The sequence below is a fragment of the Sabethes cyaneus genome, chromosome 1 (genome assembly GCF_943734655.1).
Source record: "Sabethes cyaneus chromosome 1, idSabCyanKW18_F2, whole genome shotgun sequence".
Lineage (NCBI taxonomy): Eukaryota > Metazoa > Arthropoda > Insecta > Diptera > Culicidae > Sabethes > Sabethes cyaneus.
The window spans coordinates 42,877,785-42,899,790 of NC_071353.1; the positions used below are offsets into that span (position 1 = coordinate 42,877,785).

Below are 22,006 nucleotides of genomic sequence, written 5' to 3' on the forward strand. Positions count from 1 at the left end.
ATAAACTATTGGCGCTTACGAGTAATAGGAAGTGCAATCTGCTTCCTGACTTTACAGTATGAGATGAATACATTCGAAACATAATAAAGGAGAAGACTCCGGCGAACTTAATGGAAAAAGTAAATCTTTATTTCGTTCCGGAGGGAGGTTGAATAAACTTCGTAAGAATACATGTGCTTGCTCAATTAGCTGTTAGCTACTGTATTGTAGGTTCACACTGCTGTTATATTTAGCTCATAAATACTGTGCTTGTTTGTAAATTATGTGAATACACTCTTCGTAAGGGCGAAACAAATATCACTGGTGAAGTGAATGACGTTACACTTAGATTACACAAATAGGTTAGCCCTTATGCTTAACGGCGAGTAGAAAACTTGAGTCTGAAATCAGCTGGGCTGCGTATAACCCCAGTAAGACGAGTATTCAAATTAGGTTTGTTCTGACCGCTTGGAAGTTGGAAGGTAAAGTTTTGCACCAACGAAGTAACCGCTAGAAAGAGAGCGTTACGAGCAAATGCTTCGCCAGCGCAGACACGTTTACCGGCGCCAAATGGTAAGGATTTATCTAATTCAAGCGCCAGTTTTCCATCGGCATTAAGAAAACGTTCCGGTGAAAAACTCTTTGAGTTGCTGAAAATCTCCTCTTGCTGATGGATGTAATCAAGCGAGTTCATAATAACTGTTCCTTTGGGAATAATATAACCACCTAACTCGGTATCTTTCGTTGCCATGTGAGGGATTCCGGATGGAACTAAAATGTCTATGCGGAGTGCTTCTCTAATAACTGCTTCGCAATAAGGGAGGTTTGCACGATCATCCAAGGTTGGCAGACGGCTAGATCCAACGACATCAATAAGCTCGTGATACATTTTCGCCTCAATCTCAGAATTCTCCAGTAAACGTTCGATGATGAGACAAATATTCACTGGAATTGCAGATAATGGCGGAACCATAAAGTCAGCGCAGCCAATGACCAGTTGGTCGTCTAAAATGAACAAAAGGTTAGCTAAAGAAGCTCAACAGACTCGACGTCGTCTGACTTACATTCAAATCCGAACTCATCGCTTCCAGTGGATGTACCACCCTTCTTACTACTTCTTATCTCCTTAATATACGCGTCTATGAAACAACGAATGTCATTTTCGTCATAATTTTTCTCGCATTTTTGCGCCAAACTTAAAATGACTGCATTGGCATTCTGATTAACTTTCCTCAGTAATTCATATTTTGTCGCTTCCGGGAAAAGATGCCGGATCCAGGGAATATAGCTCAGTAACATACCGTAGTCATCACCATTACGATGGAAGCCAAGAGAATTTTTACCAAGTCTAAAAAATAAGCATCGCTGTCAGTTTCGAAAACAAAAACACTATCCGTTTGAAGGAATCTCAACCCACTCGAACAGTACGCCTTGATCTTCGCGCTCCAACCGGGAACCAATTAACATCTTGAGCACCACGTTGGAAAAGAGCGCAAAAAACACCGCCGGGCATAGCACGAAGCCTGCATCGTCCACCAGCGCCTTCTCGTGGTCGTACTTTGCTCCATCGCGCAGCATGCCAATCAAATCCTCCAGTCCGGCGTTGATGTCCGCTTCCGCTTCCGGGCTGCGTCGTCCAAAGCCATACTGGTGCAGCGTCTTTAGGAAAAACTTTCGCTGCTCACGCCAGCTTTCTCCATCGGTGAAAAAAATCCCTGTTGAAGAAGTTTGCGAAAAGTAGGAATAAATTATTTGATTACCACCTGAGCGCAGCACATCTAGTAAATTTGATTTTATTATGTAAATTTGTCGGAGCTCTTGAACATAAACCATAAATAAACGTTACTTTAAACGCTTTCGATAGTTACAATGTTTGAATTTGTCAAAACAAAATTTTATCCCAAAACTGAAACTGAAGCAAAGCTGTTTTTGTTTCATCAAATTCCTGGTTTCCTAGTGGAGAATAAAATACTCTTTAAACAACTATTTTACAAGGTATTTGCCAAAAAATTGGTGAATCAGGAGGCGATTCACACGCTAACAATGGGTGCTAATTGTGTCCCGTAACGCTGGAATGTGTCACATGACCATTTCGAAATCCTTTTCATGCTCTATTTGAGCACTAATTCTATCCATGAAAATACATTTATTCTATTCTGGTTGAAAAGAAGAGCACCGTGAATACATTTTCAAAACACGTTTATTGTTGTGACCGAAAAACTACTTTTAAAATCGACTAATGACTATTTCTTCGTTAATATAAGCCAACAATAGCTTCTTATGGTCTGTATCAAATTGACCGTTTTCGACTATCAAATCACTCGCGGAAAAATCCCACAATCCTTCAATTGATGATCTGAAGATTCATCGAGATACTCGTTGTTGGCGATGTAGATCTTTGTTGGTTCCTACGACTAATTAATAAAAATGAAACCAACCAAAAGGTTATAACAAAGTCGACGGGCTTCGCCATACCAGTTACGTTGTGTATTTGCAATAACTAATTAGCACATAATTGGACTGCATATTGTCGCATCTGTCCCCAATCTGTGCTTCAAGCACTTTATGCTTAACCGGAAACTTGACAATCATATATTCAGTAAACGTTCTTACGTTCGTTTATTCCGTTGCAAAGAATTACATTAAAAACAGAGTCACCGGTAAAGTTTAAAACAAGCAAACGGAAATGGGTACGTGTCATGGCTTCGTGCTATTCTTTTATGAAGCTTGATTTTCGGACGGCGCTGATTGCCGCCTTGATCATATCACGCAACTGAAGTGACACTTGGCTGAATATCTATTTCGGTAGATGATTCGTTTTAGGGTGAAATAAAGATTGACATCGATGACCTAACGATGTACTTTGACAACAGACAATGTCGGTTTCATTTCCTATATCTAAGCGGAGACGAGTTTAATTTGTGCTTGCAACCTATAAAATTGCTGTAAATTGTGTGTTTTGTGTGCTTCAATTGACTGCGTGGTAGGTTAAAAGGAGCGACATTAGAACAACAATAATTACAAGAGATCATTGTGTCGTCGATCGTTACGTCAAATCCGCTGTGGTACCTTTTAAGTTATAGATATTTCTTTTATTATTATTCTTGAGAACTTTGAAGAATTTTCCAGTAAAAAGCAATCAACATATATTTCGAATATGAACAGATGAAAAGTTAGTTTTACGTCAAGTTTTTCTCTTCTTGTAAGATAAATCCGGAAAATTTTAAACTATATTATAATAACCCCATTCAATCCTCGTGGTTGTGAAACGAACCTTTGTTATACTATTTTACCTGTTATTTGATACAGAGTCGGTGTTTAGGCTGGCAAACACGTGCAGCGGAACGCTTCGGGCCTCGCATTTGGTGATAACTAGAGAAAAATGTTAAAAATGCTAGTGGACAATCCTTGGTTGTATACAACACTGTTCAGAAATATTTTAATAATTTATATTGTGTCCTCTTCTCTTCAATTTAAACTTTGAGTGTAAACTGTTAAGAAAACATCGATGAAATTGAGCTTCGCTGCTTTTTTTTTCCTGTATAGACTCATTACCAAGAAATATTTATACACAGGTACTATAAACAGCCATATTGAATTTTGTTCGTGACATATGAAAGTTCAAAAAGCCATATTGTTGCACTGTGAATTTGTTATTTTTGCTAGTTTTTCATTATTTACGGATATTTGTGTTTCCGATATATTTTTACGTGAATCTCTGTTCAATTTTTGACAACATCTCACCGGCGTACAGCTTAATAAGGGTAACTATTGTATATTTAAAAACGATTTTGATCTTCGGTTTCATGTCTTATTTGCAGAATGGTACGTTGCGCGATTGAAGATTGTGCAAATTTATGACAAGGAAAGGCAGAAATTACAAAACTAATACTACATCATTCCACAGCTTCCCACGAAATTCTTTCGCCCGACAATTTATCTGAAAAAGTTTATGAATAGAGCGTCAAATACGGACATGAAAAATATGTTCATTTGTTTCAGACATTTTGCTCCGTCGAGTTTAACACATATTCAGAAGGTATTTCTGCGGTGTACATTAGTTTACAACTAATTAAATAATAATTCTTGCTATTCGTTCTAAGAACACTACATTTTGTTCTGTTTTAGCAATTCCTACTATCAAAACTGCAAACCCGTGATACGCAGTTCAAGCGATATTAACCTAAAAAAAACTATCGCAAACGTTCGTGACATCTAAAGTTTTAATGCAGAATCTTCGAATATTGGGAAATAGATTGTCAGAATTATTGCTACCGCCCTGCCAACAACCGTCCTTGCCAAGTTGATAAGCGTACAACCAATTTAAGCAACAGGAATATGTGTTATTTTTTGTATAAAAACCTATATTACCTAATTCGCTATAACATAAAGATTCAAACTATAGGAAATCGGAAAAAGATTCTTTGATTTTAGGCAAAATTTGAAAACATGTGCAAATCTCCATATAAGTATCAGAAAACTTGAACTTTCATACGTTACAATGGACACCAATACTAATGCAGGGTCGAGTCGATAGTACCTTTCTAATAAATATTTCTTGACTCATCACTGCGACCTGTATCGTTGGTCTATTGTGATATCGCCCGGATGTTTCTTTGCTATAATCGCTATTGAATGAGGAATATGCTTATTTTATTTTATGCGTGCTTGTGTATAAATGGGTTTTACCCTTCCTTCAATGCTTTCTCTACTTTACCCATCTCGTTCCGCATGACAGCACTGTCCCCAATTATAGCCATCCCTGGCACAGCTAACCTGTGCACTTTACTATAAGGGTCATTTTTGCACTGTCAATAGGCCTAGTCGGGATAATATAAAAATTCAACATGAAGGAAGGGTGATAAGAGGCCTGAGAATAAACCCATGCTAAAGTCACTTCACCATCGAATGGCCTGATTCTACTAAGATTCGAACCTACGACCACTCGCTTGTCAAAGCAGAATCGGTAACCTTGCGGCTATGGAGCCCTCCGCCTCCCCTGCACAGTTGTTACAAAGTTGTTGTGGTAACCGAAATATGACTAATTTCAGTCGTAATCCGGTTGCTTCTATCAAATGGACCTAAAGCGTGCTACTTGGGTCGCTGCTTGGGACTGTGTCGTTACATAATGTGCCAAACGACTCGGCTCTGCTTGCACATCGATTGTTTACGGAAGATTCGATCAAGTGGGTACTTCGTTCTATTGAATCAATGAAATCTCCAGATCCGGATGGTATTCTCCCCGTTTCCTACAACGGACAGCATTATAATGTCCGAGCTTAGTAACATTTTTCGAACCTTGAATTTTCACTTCATTAACATTTTTCGAGTTTCACTTTTCGACATATCCCGGAGAATTGATAAAAAGTAGGCAGATACCTAAAGGCATACCTAAAACAGGTAAAAAAGAGAAAACCATGCAAAAGGCTTTCAGACCAATAAATTTCAATCAATGCTTCTCAAGTTGGCCTCCCAGTTGGCTTCGAGGTATGACACTGGCCTAATAAACCACTCGTCGTATGTTCGAATCTCGGCCGGGAGAGGCTGTTAGAGTCAATAGGATCGTAGCAACTGGCCCTGCAATTGTCCTGTACTCTAACAGCTGGCTGCGAAGTCTATCGTATAAAAACAGAAGGTCAAGTTTCGGTAACGGAATGTAGCACCTAGGCTTTGCTTCTCAAGTTGATAGAAGAAATTGCGGATAACTATATCCATAATGAGTTTTCAGAAAACTCCCCGTTGCATGGAAATCAACATGCATACCAACACGGTAAATCTACAGAAATTGCATTGCGCTGCATTGTGACAATAATTAAAAAATCGCACAAATATCACGAGGCGATACTTTGGGTTTTCCTTGATATTGAAGCCGCTTTCGATGACGTGCCCTTCCCTTCAATTTTTGTGGCTCCCTTTCAAAACGGAATAGAATAAAACAAGCTAAATTCTAGCAAAGCTTTCAAGCAGTGAAATTACAGCCTCATTGCGAGACATATCGCTTAGGGTGGTCCTAAAAATTGTCATTTCGCTTTTATTTAAAAATTCATAACTTTTGAACTGCTGATTTTAATAGCAAATGAAAATATTTCAATAAACTAAGAGCTGCAGGAACCCTAATCTATACCTATAAAGAAGGATTTCTGTCTGTCTGTCCTGTGTTCCTTATAGAATCAAAAACTACTGAACCAATCGGCGTGAAAATTTGCATGTAGAGGTTTTTGGGGCCAGGAAAGGTTTTAGTGATGGTTAGAGACCCCTCCCCCCACTAAGAGGGGGGGCTCCCATACAAATGAAACACAAATTTCTGCATAACTCGAGAACTAATCAAGCAAATAGAACCAAATTTGGCATGTGGGTGTTTTCGGTGACAAGAATTTATTCTAGGGTAATTTGAGACCCCTCCCCTCTTTATAAGGGGAATTATAACCATTGGCGGAACTAGCGCTCATTTCTAGGGGGGGCTATAACCCCCGGAATTTTTTTCAACCATTGTATTTCGTCGGCATATTAAAATATAATGCACATTAATGCCTGGAATCTTATAACAGTCATACAAATAAACTTTACTCTGAAGTATTTCGTACCTACAGTTATCTAACTATTGGTTTTTCAAAAATTAAAAAACTTAGTCAACTTTTCTAGGGGGGGCTAAATCTTTTCTAGGGAGGGCTTAGCCCCCCCTAGCCCCCCCTAGTTCCGCCAATGATTATAACTCCTCTCCCCTTTAAGAGGGGGGTTTCCATACAAATTTCCTCATAACTCGAGAACTAATCAAGCAAATGGAACCAAATTTGGCATGTGAAGGTTTTCGAGGGCAAGAAAATTTTCTATGTTGAATTAGGACCCCTCCTCATTTTAAGAGGGGGGGCTCCTGTACAAATGAAATACCAATTTCCTCATAACTCGAGAACTAATCAAGCAAATGGAACCAAATTTGGCATGTGTGTGTTTTTGGAGACAAAATTTTTTTCTATGATGAATTGGGACCCCTCCCCACTTTAAGAGGGGGGGGGGCTCCTATACAAACGAAATACAAATTTCCTTATAACTCGAGAGCTAATCCAGCAAATGGAACCAAATTTGGCATGTAGGTGTTTTTGGAGGCAAGAATTTTTTCTATGATGAATAAGAACCTCTCCCCACTTTAGGAGGGGGGGCTCCTATGCAAATGAAATACAAATTTCCTCATAACTCGAGAACTAATCAAGCAAATAGAACCAAATTTGGCATGTGGGTGTTTTCGGTGACAAGAATTTATTCTATGGTAAATTGAGACCCCTCCCTCTTTATAAGGGGAATTGTAACTCCTCTCCCCTTTAAGAGGGGGGGCTTCCATACAAATTTCCTCATAACTCGAGAACTAATCAAGCAAATGGAACCAAATTTGGCATGTGAAGGTTTTCGAGGGCAAGAAAATTTTCTAAGGTGAATTAGGACCCCTCCCCACTCTAAGAGGGGGGGCTCCTGTACAAATGAAATACAAATTTCCTCCTAACTCGAGAACTAATCAAGCAAATAGAACAACATTTGGCATGTGGGTGTTTTTTTGGTGACAAGAATTTATTCTATGGTGAATTGAGACCCCTCCCCTCTTTATAAGAGGAATTATAACTCCTCTCCCCTTTAAGAGGGGGGGCTTCCATAACAATTTCCTCATAACTCGAGAACTAATCAAGCAAATGCAACCAAATTTGGCATGTGAAGGTTTTCGAGAGCAAGAAAATTTTCTATGGTGAATTAGGACCCCTCTCCCCTTTAAGAGGAGGGGCTCCTGTACAAATGAAATACAAATTTCCTCATAACTCGAGAACTAATCAAGCGAATTGAACCAAATTTGGCATGTGTGTGTTTTTGGAGACAATTTTTTTTTTCAATGATGAATTGGGACCCCTCCCCACTTTAGGAGGGGGGGTCCTATACAAACGAAATACAAATTTCCTCATAACTCGAGAACTAATCCAGCAAATGGAACCAAATTTGGCGTGTAGGTGTTTTTGGAGGCAAGAATTTTTTCTGTGATGAATTAGGACCTCTTCCCACATTAGGAGGGGGGGGGGCTCCAATACAAATGAAATACAAATTTCCCCATAACTCGAGAACTAATCAAGCAAATAGAACCAAATTCGGCATGTGGAGGTTTTTGGAGGCAAAAATATTTTCTACGGTGAATTAGGATCCTTCCACACTTCAAGAGGGGGGCTTCTACACAAATGAAATACAAATTTCCTCATAATTCGAGAACTAATCAAGCAAATGGAACCATATTTGGCATGTGGGTGTTTTTGGAGGCAACCATTTTTCCCATGATGAATTAGGACTTCTTACCTTTTTAGGAGGGGGGGGGGGCTCCCATTCAAACGAAATACAAATTTGCTCATAACTTTAGAACTAATCAAGCAAATGGAACCAAATTTGGCATGTGAGAGTTTTAGATGGCAGAATTTTTTTCTGTGGTGTATTACGACCCCTTTCCCTTTTAAGAGGGTGGGCTCCCATACAAATGAAATACAAATTTCCTTATAATTTGAGTACTAATCAAGCAAATGGAACCAAATTTAGCATGTAGGAGATTTTTGAGTCTTGAATTTATTTTATGATAGTTAGAGACCTCTCACCCCACTGGTAGGGGGATATGGACTCTCATACAAATAAACAGAAATTTTTGCGAAACTCAAAAACTAATCCAACTCGAGAAATTCGAGACTCTTCCATAAAACATTAATCAATAACAAGACCACAAAAACTATCTATAGTAACACTAGATCATTCAGGACGAGCCGGTCGCGAGTGTTGCCGGTGACCCGCCGTCGAAAGCGCCGCCCACTGGGGGGCTTGCAAAACTCGAGATAGTGACAAAGATCATCCGAGATTCATGATTTATGTACAACACAGGTTAATTTGTGGCAATACGAAGTTTGTCGGGTCAGCTAGTATTATATATTTCTTACTTTTCTATTTTTGCTGCGAAATAGGAAATATCCATTTATTTGCCCGAATGGAGCAAAGACCGAGAAATACCCGTATAATTGCAGATAAAAACAAAATATTATACGTCTAGATTACATTTTAACAACTTTGTTTTTTTAAATCATTTTTGTCATCGAGTTTTTCTAATTTTTGACATGTTATGTAAAAAACTCTAAACTTTCCAAAATAAAAAGGATGAGGCTTTTAATGTCCACACCCATAAAAACATCAAAAATGAATATTCTTCTTGCTTTATCTAGGCACAACTTCTTCGAAAGTTTCCTGCTTACTCCATACCGAATATAGAACGCAAATCCAGAAAAGTCATTGATTTTATTAACCATGTAGTACAGAATCGCGGCACAATATTACAACTATCTCTATTACTGGTGCCGGTGGGGTTCTTGAAGAGAACGGATTTCACTGCACAGTCGTTCGGCATCCTAGCGACGTGGCCGGCCCATCGTAGTATCTAAACTTTCCCTCGGTGTACGATGGGAATCTATCCAAGCAGTGCCTGTAGCTCGTGATTCATAGGCCTCCACCACTCTCCGCTTTCCGTTTGTACTCCACCAAAAATAGCCCGCAACACCATTCGTTCAAATACGGCTAGCGCACGTATGTCCTCCGAAAGCAAAGTTACTGTCTCAAGTCCGTAGAGGACTACTGGTCTGATTAGCGTTTTGTACATCGTCAGCTTTGTGCGGCGGCGCATGCTCCCAGATTGAAGCATCTTGCGGAGGGAAAAGTAGACTCGATTTCCAGCTTGAATGCGTCGTTGGATCTCCTTACTCGTATAATTGTTGGCGGTGACCAGAGATCCCAAATATACAAACTCATCAACCACTTCCAGTTCATCACCAACAATAATCACCGTCCGTGGAAGGCAAACGTTGCTTTCACTGGAGCCTATTCCTACCATATATTTGATTTTCGGCGCATTGATTTGTAACCCTATCCTCCTAGCCTCCGTTTTTAGACTGGCGTAGATTGCCTCCGCCGTTCTAAGGTTTCTAGTAATGATGCCGAGGTCGTCTGCGAAGGCTAGGAGTTGGCTACTCTTACTGAAGATCTTATCGATTCGATGCCCGCTCGCCGGATCACGCCTTCAATAGTGATATAGTCAGTCAGTTTGTCCGGAAAATCGTACTCGTGCATTATGTACCATAGATGTTCTCGTTCAACTGTATTGTATGCTGCCCTAAAATCCAGTAGTATTCTCGACATTTCTGGAGGATTTGTCGGAGAGTAAAAATTTGATCCATAGTAGGACGGGCCCCCATAAAACCCGCCTGATACTGCCTTACGAATTCTCTTGCTATTGCTATTGGAGATAAACAACGTTACAAAATCTGGGAGAGCATCTTGTAGGCGGCGTTAACCAACGTGATGCCGCGGTAATTACAGCAATCTACCCGATCGCCCTTTTTGTAGATGGGACAGACTACACCTTCCATCCACTCCTCCGGTAGTTTCTCCTCCTTCCAAATCCTAGAAATTATCCAATGAAGTGCCGTTGCTAGCGGCTCTCGGCCATTTTTGTTCGGGAGTCGGTCCTTTCCGGTGACTCTATTATTCTTTAGCTGACGAATTTCAGGCCGGATCTCTTCGAGATCGGGAGCCGGCACGCTGTTGCCGTTTGTAGGTTTACTTCCATTGCGTCTCTTGCTGCTATATCGCCGTTGAGGTGCTCATCGAAATACTGCTTCCACCTGTCGACCACCTCGCGCTCGTTTGTGATTAGATCCCATCCCCTCCCTCGTCCCTACACATGTCGTTCAAAAGATATGATTGGAAAAAATGTTTGGCAAAACGACGATTATTGGGTTCACCCTAGCTCAGAAAGAGACACCCTGAACACCAAATGAAAAAATGCGGATCAAAACTTTTCTGAAAATGAGTAAGGTTACAAAATTTGAACGAAATTGGAGCACTTTTAAAATTTGAAAGATTTTTTTTCATGAAATTGTTGAGTAAAGGTAAATACATATAAGTATTATTGATTTGAGTAAGTCAGGTAAAAATAAATTGACAGAGGACATATTCATCTTTAACATATACTTAAGCTGTAAAAGGACTAGTTTATAAGTTTTTGGCAATATTGAACTAAATAATTTATTGTAATGACATTCTATTTGATATCATATAATTGATTGATCATCATATCATAGAGTTTTGTTGAATTAATTCGATCAATTTTTTATTAAATAACTTTTGACCAGTGAAATAAATTCTTCTGAAATTTTTCAGATATATTTGCATTAAAACTTACCATTTGATCTTAAAATAATCAAAACTAGATAAATTATCTTAGGTAAAATCGTCATAAGTTATTGTATACTTTAATGTGTTGTACACGATTATCCATAACATGGTGCATATATCGGTTTGACCATTTCTGAGAAACAGGCGACAACTACTAGGTGAGGGCGGTAAAGAGGGACACTGCAGGAAAGACGGACACTTGTCATATTTCATAAACAATATTTTTTGAAACAAATCAATGATGGGAAATGTTTCTATAGACTGAATAAGCACTTTTGAATTAAACTGCCGATTTTTATCAGCGCAGCTGTGAAATTTATAAGAAAAACAAAGAAAATGCATAGATACGCTAACCAATGTAATTTTGGGTGTGAAGAAAATAGCTGGTAAATCATTGAAAAACAACATATTCATGCTAAACCGACGACATTGCGTTAGTTTGAACCTTCACTGAATATCCATTGAAAGCCTGGTGAATTTTGGAATATTCAGTAAAAAGTTATTGAAGTTTGAAAAAATCGTATCCAAGTCGGGAAAGACGGACACCCAACGGCAGGGAAAAACGGACACACAGATTTTGAACCCATTTTGCCTAACAACGATTTAACATTGCAAATACTTACCTATTATATATGTACAAGTAACCAGAAGTCATATAACAGTTGGAATGGGCCAACTTTAGAAACGATTAATTCGCCACCAATTAAAATATTGAAGGGAACCATTTTATTTTCTCGCTCAAAGGGGGGATCGGGAAGGAGGTTTTCCCAAACCAATTCTTTCCTAAATACATGATGAAATATGTTTATCTCTCTTAATAATGATAATTCGACCACGCGTGACACTTTTTTGCGAGTGTCCGTGTTTCCCATATCAATTGTCCGTATTTCCAGCCCCTGCGCAGAACCTCTGATTTATACATAATGTTTATAATATTAAAAAAGCATAAATTTTGGAAGAACACGTTTTAACTTTATTAGACAGACACTTAAAGGTTCAGTTTGTATGAAAATTGCGATCAATACAGTTATATTTGAGTAGATATTGAGTCTTTACCTTAAAGAATCCGTCTTTACCGCCCTTCCCCAACTTAGTCAAAATACGATGTTTAAGCATAACTTTTAAACTACTTATTTGTTTTCAATAAAATTTTCTAGAAAACGTTACGATAGCAAGAGCTTCCATTTGGCACTAAGATCGTTAAAATCGGTTGTGTAATTCCGGAGAAAATCGTGTCACGAAGTTTTCACATTTTGGCTTATAACAATTAAACGCAATGCCGGATACCGAAACCACAGACGAACAGACGAGACACTCGCGTTAATTCCATCGTCCAATCAAAAACCACACATTTTTCAAAAAATCATGTTTCGCAACATGGCTACACCGCGGCGCGTGAGAGTTGCTGCGAGTTTTCAGTATAAAACCATTCAAATGTAAAAACCCTACAGCATAAAACCCTGCAAATGCAAGCTACTTCGCGACATGCATAACAGAGGGTGCTAGTGTGCAAGCAAAATGTGTAGGACGATGGTTTTTAAAGGATTTTCTTCCATGTGTCATTTCAGTTCGTCAGTGCCGAAACAATTCAATAGTGATATAGAGTAAGAAGGGACAAAAGTGCGATTCATCGAACCCTATCGATTGGTATATGTGACGGATAGATTTCGGATTAATTTCGTGTTTTCGACCAATTCTTAAACCTTTGTTGTAGTATAATTGTTAATACTATAACAAATTATAGTTTATTATAGATAATTTGTTATAGTATAACAAATTGAAATTAAATCGAATGGAGGGAAATTTTTACCTTTGGTATACTTTTTTCAGGATTTGGTGGTCATAGACAAAAATTTTGTGTGATACCAGTTGCACGTGGACAAACAAACATTTGTCTATTAGAAATGGGCACAATACCGTTATCATCTTCCGCATCCAGGGCTAGTAATGTTTGCATCTACCGTAAAAACAATAACAAATTTGTCAATAAATAATCGTAAACAACTTTCTTCCTTGACCCTATCAGCAAGCGGGTGACGGTCTAATAAATTGTTTATATACCCGATTAATACGAAATGACAAATTTAAACCAAGATGATTGCTGATTCATCAAGCTTAATGGAATCTCCTTTGCGTTTTGTTATCAACTCAAGTTTATGGTATGGAAACCATGTTACGTGCTATTTTAATTTTTCTTGCAATAGAGAGTAGTGTACCTAACACATTTTTTAAATCATGTTATTTCTAACATTTTTGTAAGATGTTTATGATCGGGTATAAAAATACAATGTAGTACGCATTATGAATCAAAATCTAAAATAAATAGTGATAAGCTACACAAACATTACATGAAGGATTATTTCAACACGTGCCAAGAGGGACGCAAATGAATCACTTGCCGTCCCTGCATCGGTCAACTCGTGATTGGTAAAATCTTTCACCCGCATTATACATTTCAACAATTAAAATTATAGGTCTGATTACTGTGTAACGTTTTGTTAGAAAACAATAAGTAATCTTAAAACATGTTAAAAGTTGCAATAACTTTATTTTGTCTGAAATAACCCATCCGATTACATTGATCTTCGTATCAAATATCAATGATAAATTTTGTGGAAAGTTTTAAAATAATGTAGTTTTTTAACTTGTTTTACGTTTTTTTATTCGTCGGACTCCATATGGTCTATATGAAATATAATCCATATTTACTTAAAACAGTGGAAATACAAATGTATCATCTATAGAAGAGTCGTCGTTGAAACTAGTTTGAAGTTAAGGGGGCGTAGCCGTTTTAACGCCATATTTTTTGACTCATTTGATTTTTTTTTCTCTGTCGCGCAAGAGGTGAATTTGTTTAAGTTTTCACATTTTAAACATTGCACTTTAGGTTAACATTAACAATTTTGTTTTAATATGAGAGCATTAGAAGTACTGTTCCTTGAAGATAATCGAAGTTTTATTTGTAGGAGTAAATATGTTCTGAATATGCGTAAATCTCTATCTTTGGATAAATGAGACAAAACTAATGTTCCAAATATAAAATAACAACAACAAAATTTCTTATTATCATTCAAATAAATTTGCTTTAATATGTAGTACATCAAAAATTGAACCTAAAGTTCAACCAGCAATCTAACCATACCGATAGCATGTCTTACGCAAGAGAACGATTATGGCCACTAGAAAGCATGAACAACAAAACAAAAATAAAATTATGAATGAGAAGGAAACTGGTTCGAGATGTTCATAATCCCGCCCGTAGCATCATAAACTAGCTCACTAAGAATTGTTTCCGAATTTCTGGATCGTAACTTCAGAACTCAGCGGTAAAAGCAATTCTGAAGGCTAATTATCCTTTATGGCTTGAAAAATGCTGCTTCTAAAAATGCAAACTCTAATTACAAAACAAGGTCGAAAATATGTTTTCTTGGGCGTCTTACATGGTCAGCATGAATCATTAGTTTGTTTATAGCATCGTTTACCATCGAAAGTGGCGGCAGCATTGGTTTATGACCTACTGTTGTCTGGTCTGACTGCGTTGGCTAGCAAGAACGGAAAGTTACATCGCGAAGAAACCTGTTTGTCGTGATAATAGCGTTCAAAAACCGGTGGTGCGACTCGAGTTTTGGTAAACAATTTTGTTATTGGGGATGTGCTTATAACGAGTCGGTTACAGGTAGGTAGAGTTAGTTTAACTATCATAGAATGTTATTTTTTGCAGGAAAAGTATTTCAAACTACATAATGCAAAAACGTTTAAGAGTTTGTATCTTGACAACAATTCAAGCATGAAATATAACACGAATGCATCGAATGCATTTTGCTTATAGACCACCCTCGTGGTTTTGTCTTGACCTTGAAATGCGGTCAGGCATATAAGTTCATATTTTTTTGAAACGGTTGTTCTTTTATAATTGACGAAGGGACGGTAGAAAAAAGTAATGAAATTTAGAGTGAAGGGGAAAGTAGTTAACAAGTAACAACAAGTAGTCGTTTTAACTCCTACCGGAATCCGGTTATAATCTCAGATTATAGCTTGGTTCGACCCATGCACTTCAATGTTTTAACCATATAAAAGTTATATCGATTTATATTAGATAAGACCTAGGGTTACGGATCCTTGCTTGTACATGTATACCCATTTAGCCCGAAAAAATATTTCGGAACTTACAGTTCTCAATGGAATAATTTTTCATGTTCCAGCGGGAGTTCGTCATAAGAAAATTCACTTCGTCATAAAGCAAGATTTCTTTCGTTTATCCTGCACAGACAGTAATTATTTACAAAAATTTATGCACGTATTCTTTGAGCCGTGTGCAAGAGCTACCCAACTAGTATAAAATAAGAGGAAATAGTTTGAATCACAGCTCAAAATTTCAAGTAGTTACTCTTCGTCATACTCAAAGTTCTCTTTGTCATACTCAAAACTGGTAGAAAAATCAAGAGGACTTCAATTTTTTGAACAAATAGTGAGAAATAGTAATTTTCTACCATAATGTTTTCCTCGATAGCGAAGAAACTATCCATAAATATCAATACCAGGTTAATTTGATAGTAATTCGCATCAAAATTGGTTATAGTGCTGGTTTCTTGTCCATATGTCTGGAAAGTAGACGAAGACCCGCTGCCGAACCGAACCAGCACCCTATATTTTTTTGTTTTTGAGCTACGTTACTATAACGATAAGGAGACGTATGGTGTTTTATTTTTTCATGCAAAATAATGGATATTTCTCGCAGTGAAATGGATATTTTTAGCTCGTTTTCTACTACATATTATTGTAGTAAGACACCCAAATAACCAATGATTATTTTGAGAACATTTTAGTGTATAAATCATATTAATTGTATGCAGAACATTCTTCCAAATTTTTTGGAAGGGTGTCAAATTTTGACAACTAAAGTTTGAAAATATTGTTAACTGAATTATATTTAGAGTAATTTGCATTTCGAATCTCGGTTTGGAGAGGCTGTTTGAGTCAGTAGGATCGTAGTTTACCATAGTTTAATATTTGAAAAAGAAAATCTGCTAGGAGTACGGTCAATTACATTTTGCCCTATTTACACATCTAGAAATTCAAACCATAATCACTGTTGCAGTAGAAAGTCCTAGTCACACCGCTAGGTTTTTAAGTATATTTTTAGAGATTGATCGAACGGCACGAGCCCACGTATTTTTGATATGTCAGAAGAGCATTGGGTTAACAAGCCACTGCGACAGCCTTAATGATCGTCTTTTGTGGCAGGCCCTGATTGCCTACGTACTTTGTACACGACACATTTTTCAACTCTTCGCAAGTATATTTTTATTAATTTAAAACGCGAAAATTGATAAAATTATACTAGAAAATCAACACGAATTGACAATAGATTAGCAACTACCTTCTTTTATGTGTGTTGCAAGCAGATCACTAAAGCTTGACTACCAATCAACCTATCAATTGATTCTGACCTTTTCAGTATATAGTTGATCTAGTACAGTATTACAAACTCGTTTTCGATATAAGTACATACATCGAAATTGTTGGCATCATTTACACGTGTTCAAAGGCTTGGTAGTATTCATATTGCGATGGATTGATGTTCGTGAGCCAATTTTTCGATAGAATGTGTATCAATTCGTGAATTGTTCATGGTACTAAGACAATCAATCAATCGATATTCCTCTCGTTAGTTTCTTGAATATTTTTTCACATAGTCTTCATTATAGCCTTTAGTATATGAATGTCTAATGCATAAATTTTGAAAAATAGTATCAATGAATAACATCGTTATCACCGGTTTTACAGTTTAAGAATCCAAAAACTGCTCAGCGGCATATTCGTCACATTGCATCGGAGAAAGTGTCTTACTTTCGGTAACAGACTCTCAATTAAGATTGATAGTTGCACTCGTTTAATCTATGTAGTTCAATCTTATCACACAAACAGATTGTAGCAGTATTATCTCCCAAAGCATATAAGCATATATACACATATTGATAATATTACACACAAACCTCTCCGTTGATAGTGCTCATCACGCAGTCTAGCCATAAACAAATCCGGTCGTCCATCGAAGTCCGACCGGCCGAGAACTTCCTTGACCGTATCGTAATCATTCACGATGACAGCCGGTAGTGGGCCCAGATACAAGCCAATCAATTTGCTTCCGTAATACTGGGATAACTTGGCGGCGGCTTGATGTAGATGCCGGTAGTTCAAGGCCAACAGGAATGGATAGCCACCGAGCAGAGGTAATCTGGGCGGCCCCGGAGGAAAGTTTGACGAAGGCCGGTCGAACAAATACCGATAGGCTCGATAGATTAGAAGTCCAATCAACAGGGTGATTATCACCTCGGTTATCAACACCATGGCGTCGTCTACGTGCGACTTATCCGATGCGAAGATAGAGCACTCTGCTGTTTCACCGCAAACAATTTAAATTAGTTCAGTAGGTGTGTGCTATATCTATCCTTTTCTCTCATACACAGTAGCGAAGTTTACACCAATTTAGCGTGACAACGGAATGCTGGATTTCGTAAGCCACAGGTCACATCTAATACCGTTGAAAGCAAACAGACGACTGATGATGAGCGCGTTTTGAAACTCTTATGTTGGCTCTGCCTGCTCTGTGTTTGCATTTTATTTTTTGATGGTTCACTTCTCCCGCCCTCCCAGCAAATTTTATAGAGTTTATACGGACACACTAAACATTGCTGCTGCCGGTGCTACGGCACTAAACGCTACGCTGTGAACGTTGAGTTCTCACAGTCACACCACCTGATGCCCGTTTTGGGAAATCTTGTCGCTCTGGATACTTCTCTTTTAACCCCATCGGAACTGCCGATCCGTGAAACCGAATAACTCCGAGGGATCCAATGATGCTCGGTTTTCCGAATATTTTCACATTTCGGAAAATGGATTAAGGTTTGTTTAGCCTTAGATATGTTGTGATTTGTTGAATATTATGTGTTAATAAAACAATGTGATTTTTGTTTTTTAAACAAATTCATCAAATAATGCCCTACGTGAACAGTGAAAATGGTTAAAAATTACTAACTGTTTAAATATTAAATTCGCTTTGCAACACCTAGGACTGTCTCCGAAAAAATGGTTTATGAGACGCATTTATTAATGGATAGATAAATTTGAATTTAGCTAGATAAAGCTAGAATGTGGATAAAATTCTTTTGCCGGTTCCCCAGGATGAGATGAAATATAACATTATTATCTATAACAATGTTATTTGGTACAAAATTCAAAACTGGCTCGCAAGGTACAGCTTTGTTCCCGATCCCTCCTCTAAACAACACCACTGAGCAAACTTGGTAGCACAGCAACACTGCCTGTACCTAATATACAAATATTTACTTTTTCCATTGAGTACAGTTAAAAATCACCTAGTAGTGAAACGGGGTTCTCACTATTCTACTGAGATAGAACTACTATCCTTCAAAGTTGGAGTCGATATCAAGCTGAAGGAAACTGCTCTTGATCCATCCGTCTGGCCGAAAGGAATATTTTTCCGGGAATTTGAAAATATCCGTACGGAACGGGATTTTTGGGGCCCTTCCAAGCCCCTCGAATCGACGGGAAATCATCGCCTGCTGTACCACCGCCCACCCCATTTATCACCCCTTGTCAGTACGGAACGAGTCCAGTCTAGATGCTTCTTCGATTTCATTGATGACAGCTTCGCCAACGGAAGACACGATAAATAGCATAGTGGAAGATCCCAAGCCCTCCGACACAGCACACAGTCGTGCGTAGCAGTTATTATCCTGACACTGAAAGTTCCCGCCTGCAAAGTTGTTCCGCTGTGTCCGGAAACGGCGAGGGGTTCTTCCAACTTCCAACAACGATCAGGCAAGTATCATCTCGTTCACGCTCCTTCGTTTCCTGAAAGCCCGCCTATTCGCAGCAACGGGAACTGCAGCTTTATTCGATCCAGCCGAGTCTTCTGCTACCCTTCACTAACCGAGTCGTTCTAATCCTGTGAGTGAGACTGGGACACAGGGCTCTCGACCTGCTGCTACTGGACCAAATGGATCACGCAAAGATGATGACAACGCCGCTACTTCTCTGCAATTTTACTACCAATGTCAGAGGATTAAAGTCTAAAATTGATGAGTTTTTTCTAGCTTCTATCGACCAGGGCTATGACGTTATCATGTTAGTAGAATCTTGGCCTGACGACAGAATCAATTCCGTACAACTATTTGGCAATCAGTACGCTGTTTACCGAATGGATCGAAACCCTTTAAATAATGTCCGTAGGGTTAGTGGCGGTGTTGTGATTGCCGTCATAAAGTGTTTTGACTAAACGCTGGAATGTGTCATTAAAATCAACTTTGATACCAATTACATTCAAACTTTTATTGAGCATCAATATTTATGGTTTGTCTCTTATTCATCTCGTGCTAAAAAATTAAATTGGTTGCAGGTACAATTACTTTAAAAACTCTAAAAGTATAATAATAAAATGACGAAGATGATCAGCCACCCTACTGAAACCTGCATAATATTATGAAATGTTAGCTTTCACAGATACAAAAACACAATACTTGTACATGTACATAGATAGTACGATTTATACGATATTATTTTAGTACAAGACCTTTTCAACATTATTATACACATTGGCGGAACTAGCGTTCATTTCTAGGGGGGACTATAGCCCCCGGCATTTTTTCGACCATTTTATTTCCATTTTTTCGCCGAATACCATTTTGTGGAACACCAATTCTCAGTCGACTATAACGCGGAATATAGAGTCTCGCAGAATAGCATTTCGTAGAAAGTAAAAATTTCGCAGGGGTGACCCAACTGAAGGAAAATAATAGAGGTCAGTAGATCTAGGAAAATAAGTAAACCTAGACAGAGGTGATCACTACGGGGGGCTGCCCCCCGCAGTGGCCGGCGCTTCCGTCGGCAGGTTACTGGCAACGCTCGCGGCCTGTGGCCGTCTCGAGCTGAATTATCTAATGTTACTATTGATTGGTCTTGTTATTGATAAATGTTTTATGAAAGAATCTAAAATTTCTCGAGTTTGATTAGTTTTTGAGTTACGCAAAAATTTCGGTTTTATTTGTATGAAAGTCCTTATCTCCCTACCACAGGGATGAGGGGTCTCAAACCATCATTAAAAAAATTCTGCCTCCATACCCCCCACATGCCAAATTTACTTCCATTATCAAGCAAATGGAACTTCTTGAGTTATGAGGAAATTTATATCTCATTTGTATGAGAGCCCCCCTCCTAAAAAGGGAGAGGGGTCCTATTTCATCATAGAGAAAATTCATGCCTCCAAAAACACCCACATGCCAAATTTGGTTCCATTTGATTAATTAGTTTTCGAGTTACGAGGAAATTTGTATTTCATTTGTATTGGAGCCCCCCTCCTAAAGTGGGGAGGGGTCTCAATTCACCATAGAAAAATTTCATGTCTCCAAAAACACCCACATGTAAAATTTTGTTCCATTTGCCTAATTAGTTCTCGAGTTATTCAGAAATTTGTAATTCATTTGTGTGGAAGCCCCCCCCCTCTTAGTGGGGGAGGGGTCTCTAACCATCATAAGAACCTTCCCTGTCCCCAAAAACCCCTACATGCACATTTTCACGCCAATCGGTTCAGTAGTTTTCGATTCTATAAGGAACATAGGGACAAACAGACAGACAGAAATCCATTTTTATAGGTATAGACTAGCTGACCCGACAAACTTCGTATTGCCACAAATTAACCTGTGTTGTACATAAATCATGAATCTCGGATGATCTTTGTCACAATCTCGAGTTTTGCAAGCCCCCCAGTGCGCGGCGCTTCCGACGGCGGGTCACCGGCAACACTCGCGACCGTCTCGTCCTGAATGATCTAGTGTTACTATAGATAGTTTTTGTGGTCTTATATTGACTAATGTTTTATGCAAGAGTCTCGAATTTCTCGAGTTCAATTAGTTTTTGAGTTTCGCAAAAATTTCTGTTTTATTTGTATGAGAGTCCACATCCCCCTACCACAGGGGTGAGAGGTCTCTAACTATCGTAAAATAAATTCAAGACTCCAAAATCTCCCACATGCCAAATTTGGTTCCATTTGCTTGATTAGTTCTCAAGTTATAAGGAAATTTGAATTTCATTTGTATGGGAGCTCCCCTCTTAAAAGGGGAAGGGGTCGTAATTCACCATAGAAAAAATTTCTGCTATCTAAAACTCCCACATGCCAAATTTGGTTCCATTCGATTGATTAGTTCTCGAGATAAGAGGAAATTTGCATTTCATTTGTATGGAAGCCCACCCTCTTAAAGGGGAGATGAGCCATAACTCGCTTTCTAAAGAAGAGAGGGGTCTCAATTCACCATACAAAAAAATCTTGCGTCCAAAACCACTTACATGTCAAATTTGGTTCCATTTGCTTGATTAGTTCTCGAGTTATGAGGAAATTTGTTTTTCATTTGTATAGGACCCCCCCCCCCCCTCTTAAAGTGGGGAAATCCATAGAAAATATACCATAGAAAATATTCTTGCCTACAAAAACACCCACATGATAAATTTGGTTCCATTTGCTTGATTAGTTCTAGAGTTATGAGGAAATTTGTATTTCGTTTGTATGAGAGCCTCCCCTCTTAAAAAGGTAAGGGGTCCTAATTCATCATAGAAAAAATGGTTGCCTCCAAAAACACCCACATGCCAAATATGGTTCCATTTGCTTGATTAGTTCTCGAATTATGAGGAAATTTGTATTTCATTTGTGTAGAAGCACCCCCTCTTAAAGTTGGGAGGGGTCCTAATTCACCATAGAAAATATTTTTGCCTCCAAAAA

The 22,006-nt window shown here is 38.4% G+C and overlaps 1 protein-coding gene across 1 annotated transcript; it reads right to left on the minus strand.

The window, feature by feature from the left end:
- Window positions 1-239: 239 nt before the first annotated feature.
- Window positions 240-17,562, minus strand: LOC128745195 (probable cytochrome P450 304a1). Its single transcript, XM_053842215.1, has 4 exons — window positions 17,208-17,562; window positions 1,397-1,694; window positions 1,044-1,327; window positions 240-984 (listed from the first exon to the last, which is right to left on the minus strand). The coding sequence occupies exons 1-4, from the start codon at window positions 17,560-17,562 to the stop codon at window positions 356-358; spliced, it is 1,566 nt and encodes a 521-aa protein (XP_053698190.1). The 3' UTR covers window positions 240-355.
- Window positions 17,563-22,006: the final 4,444 nt, after the last annotated feature.

Bases quoted from the DNA above. Each gene is read 5' to 3' on its own strand.
- LOC128745195 (XM_053842215.1), bottom strand. From the start codon at position 17,562: ATGGTGTTGATAACCGAGGTGATAATCACCCTGTTGATTGGACTTCTA. The intron at 1,695-17,207 runs GTTTGTGTGTAA...CTTCTTCAACAG, and splicing joins TGAGCACTATCAACGGAGAG to GGATTTTTTTCACCGATGGA. The intron at 1,328-1,396 runs GTGGGTTGAGAT...CTTATTTTTTAG, and splicing joins GATCAAGGCGTACTGTTCGA to ACTTGGTAAAAATTCTCTTG.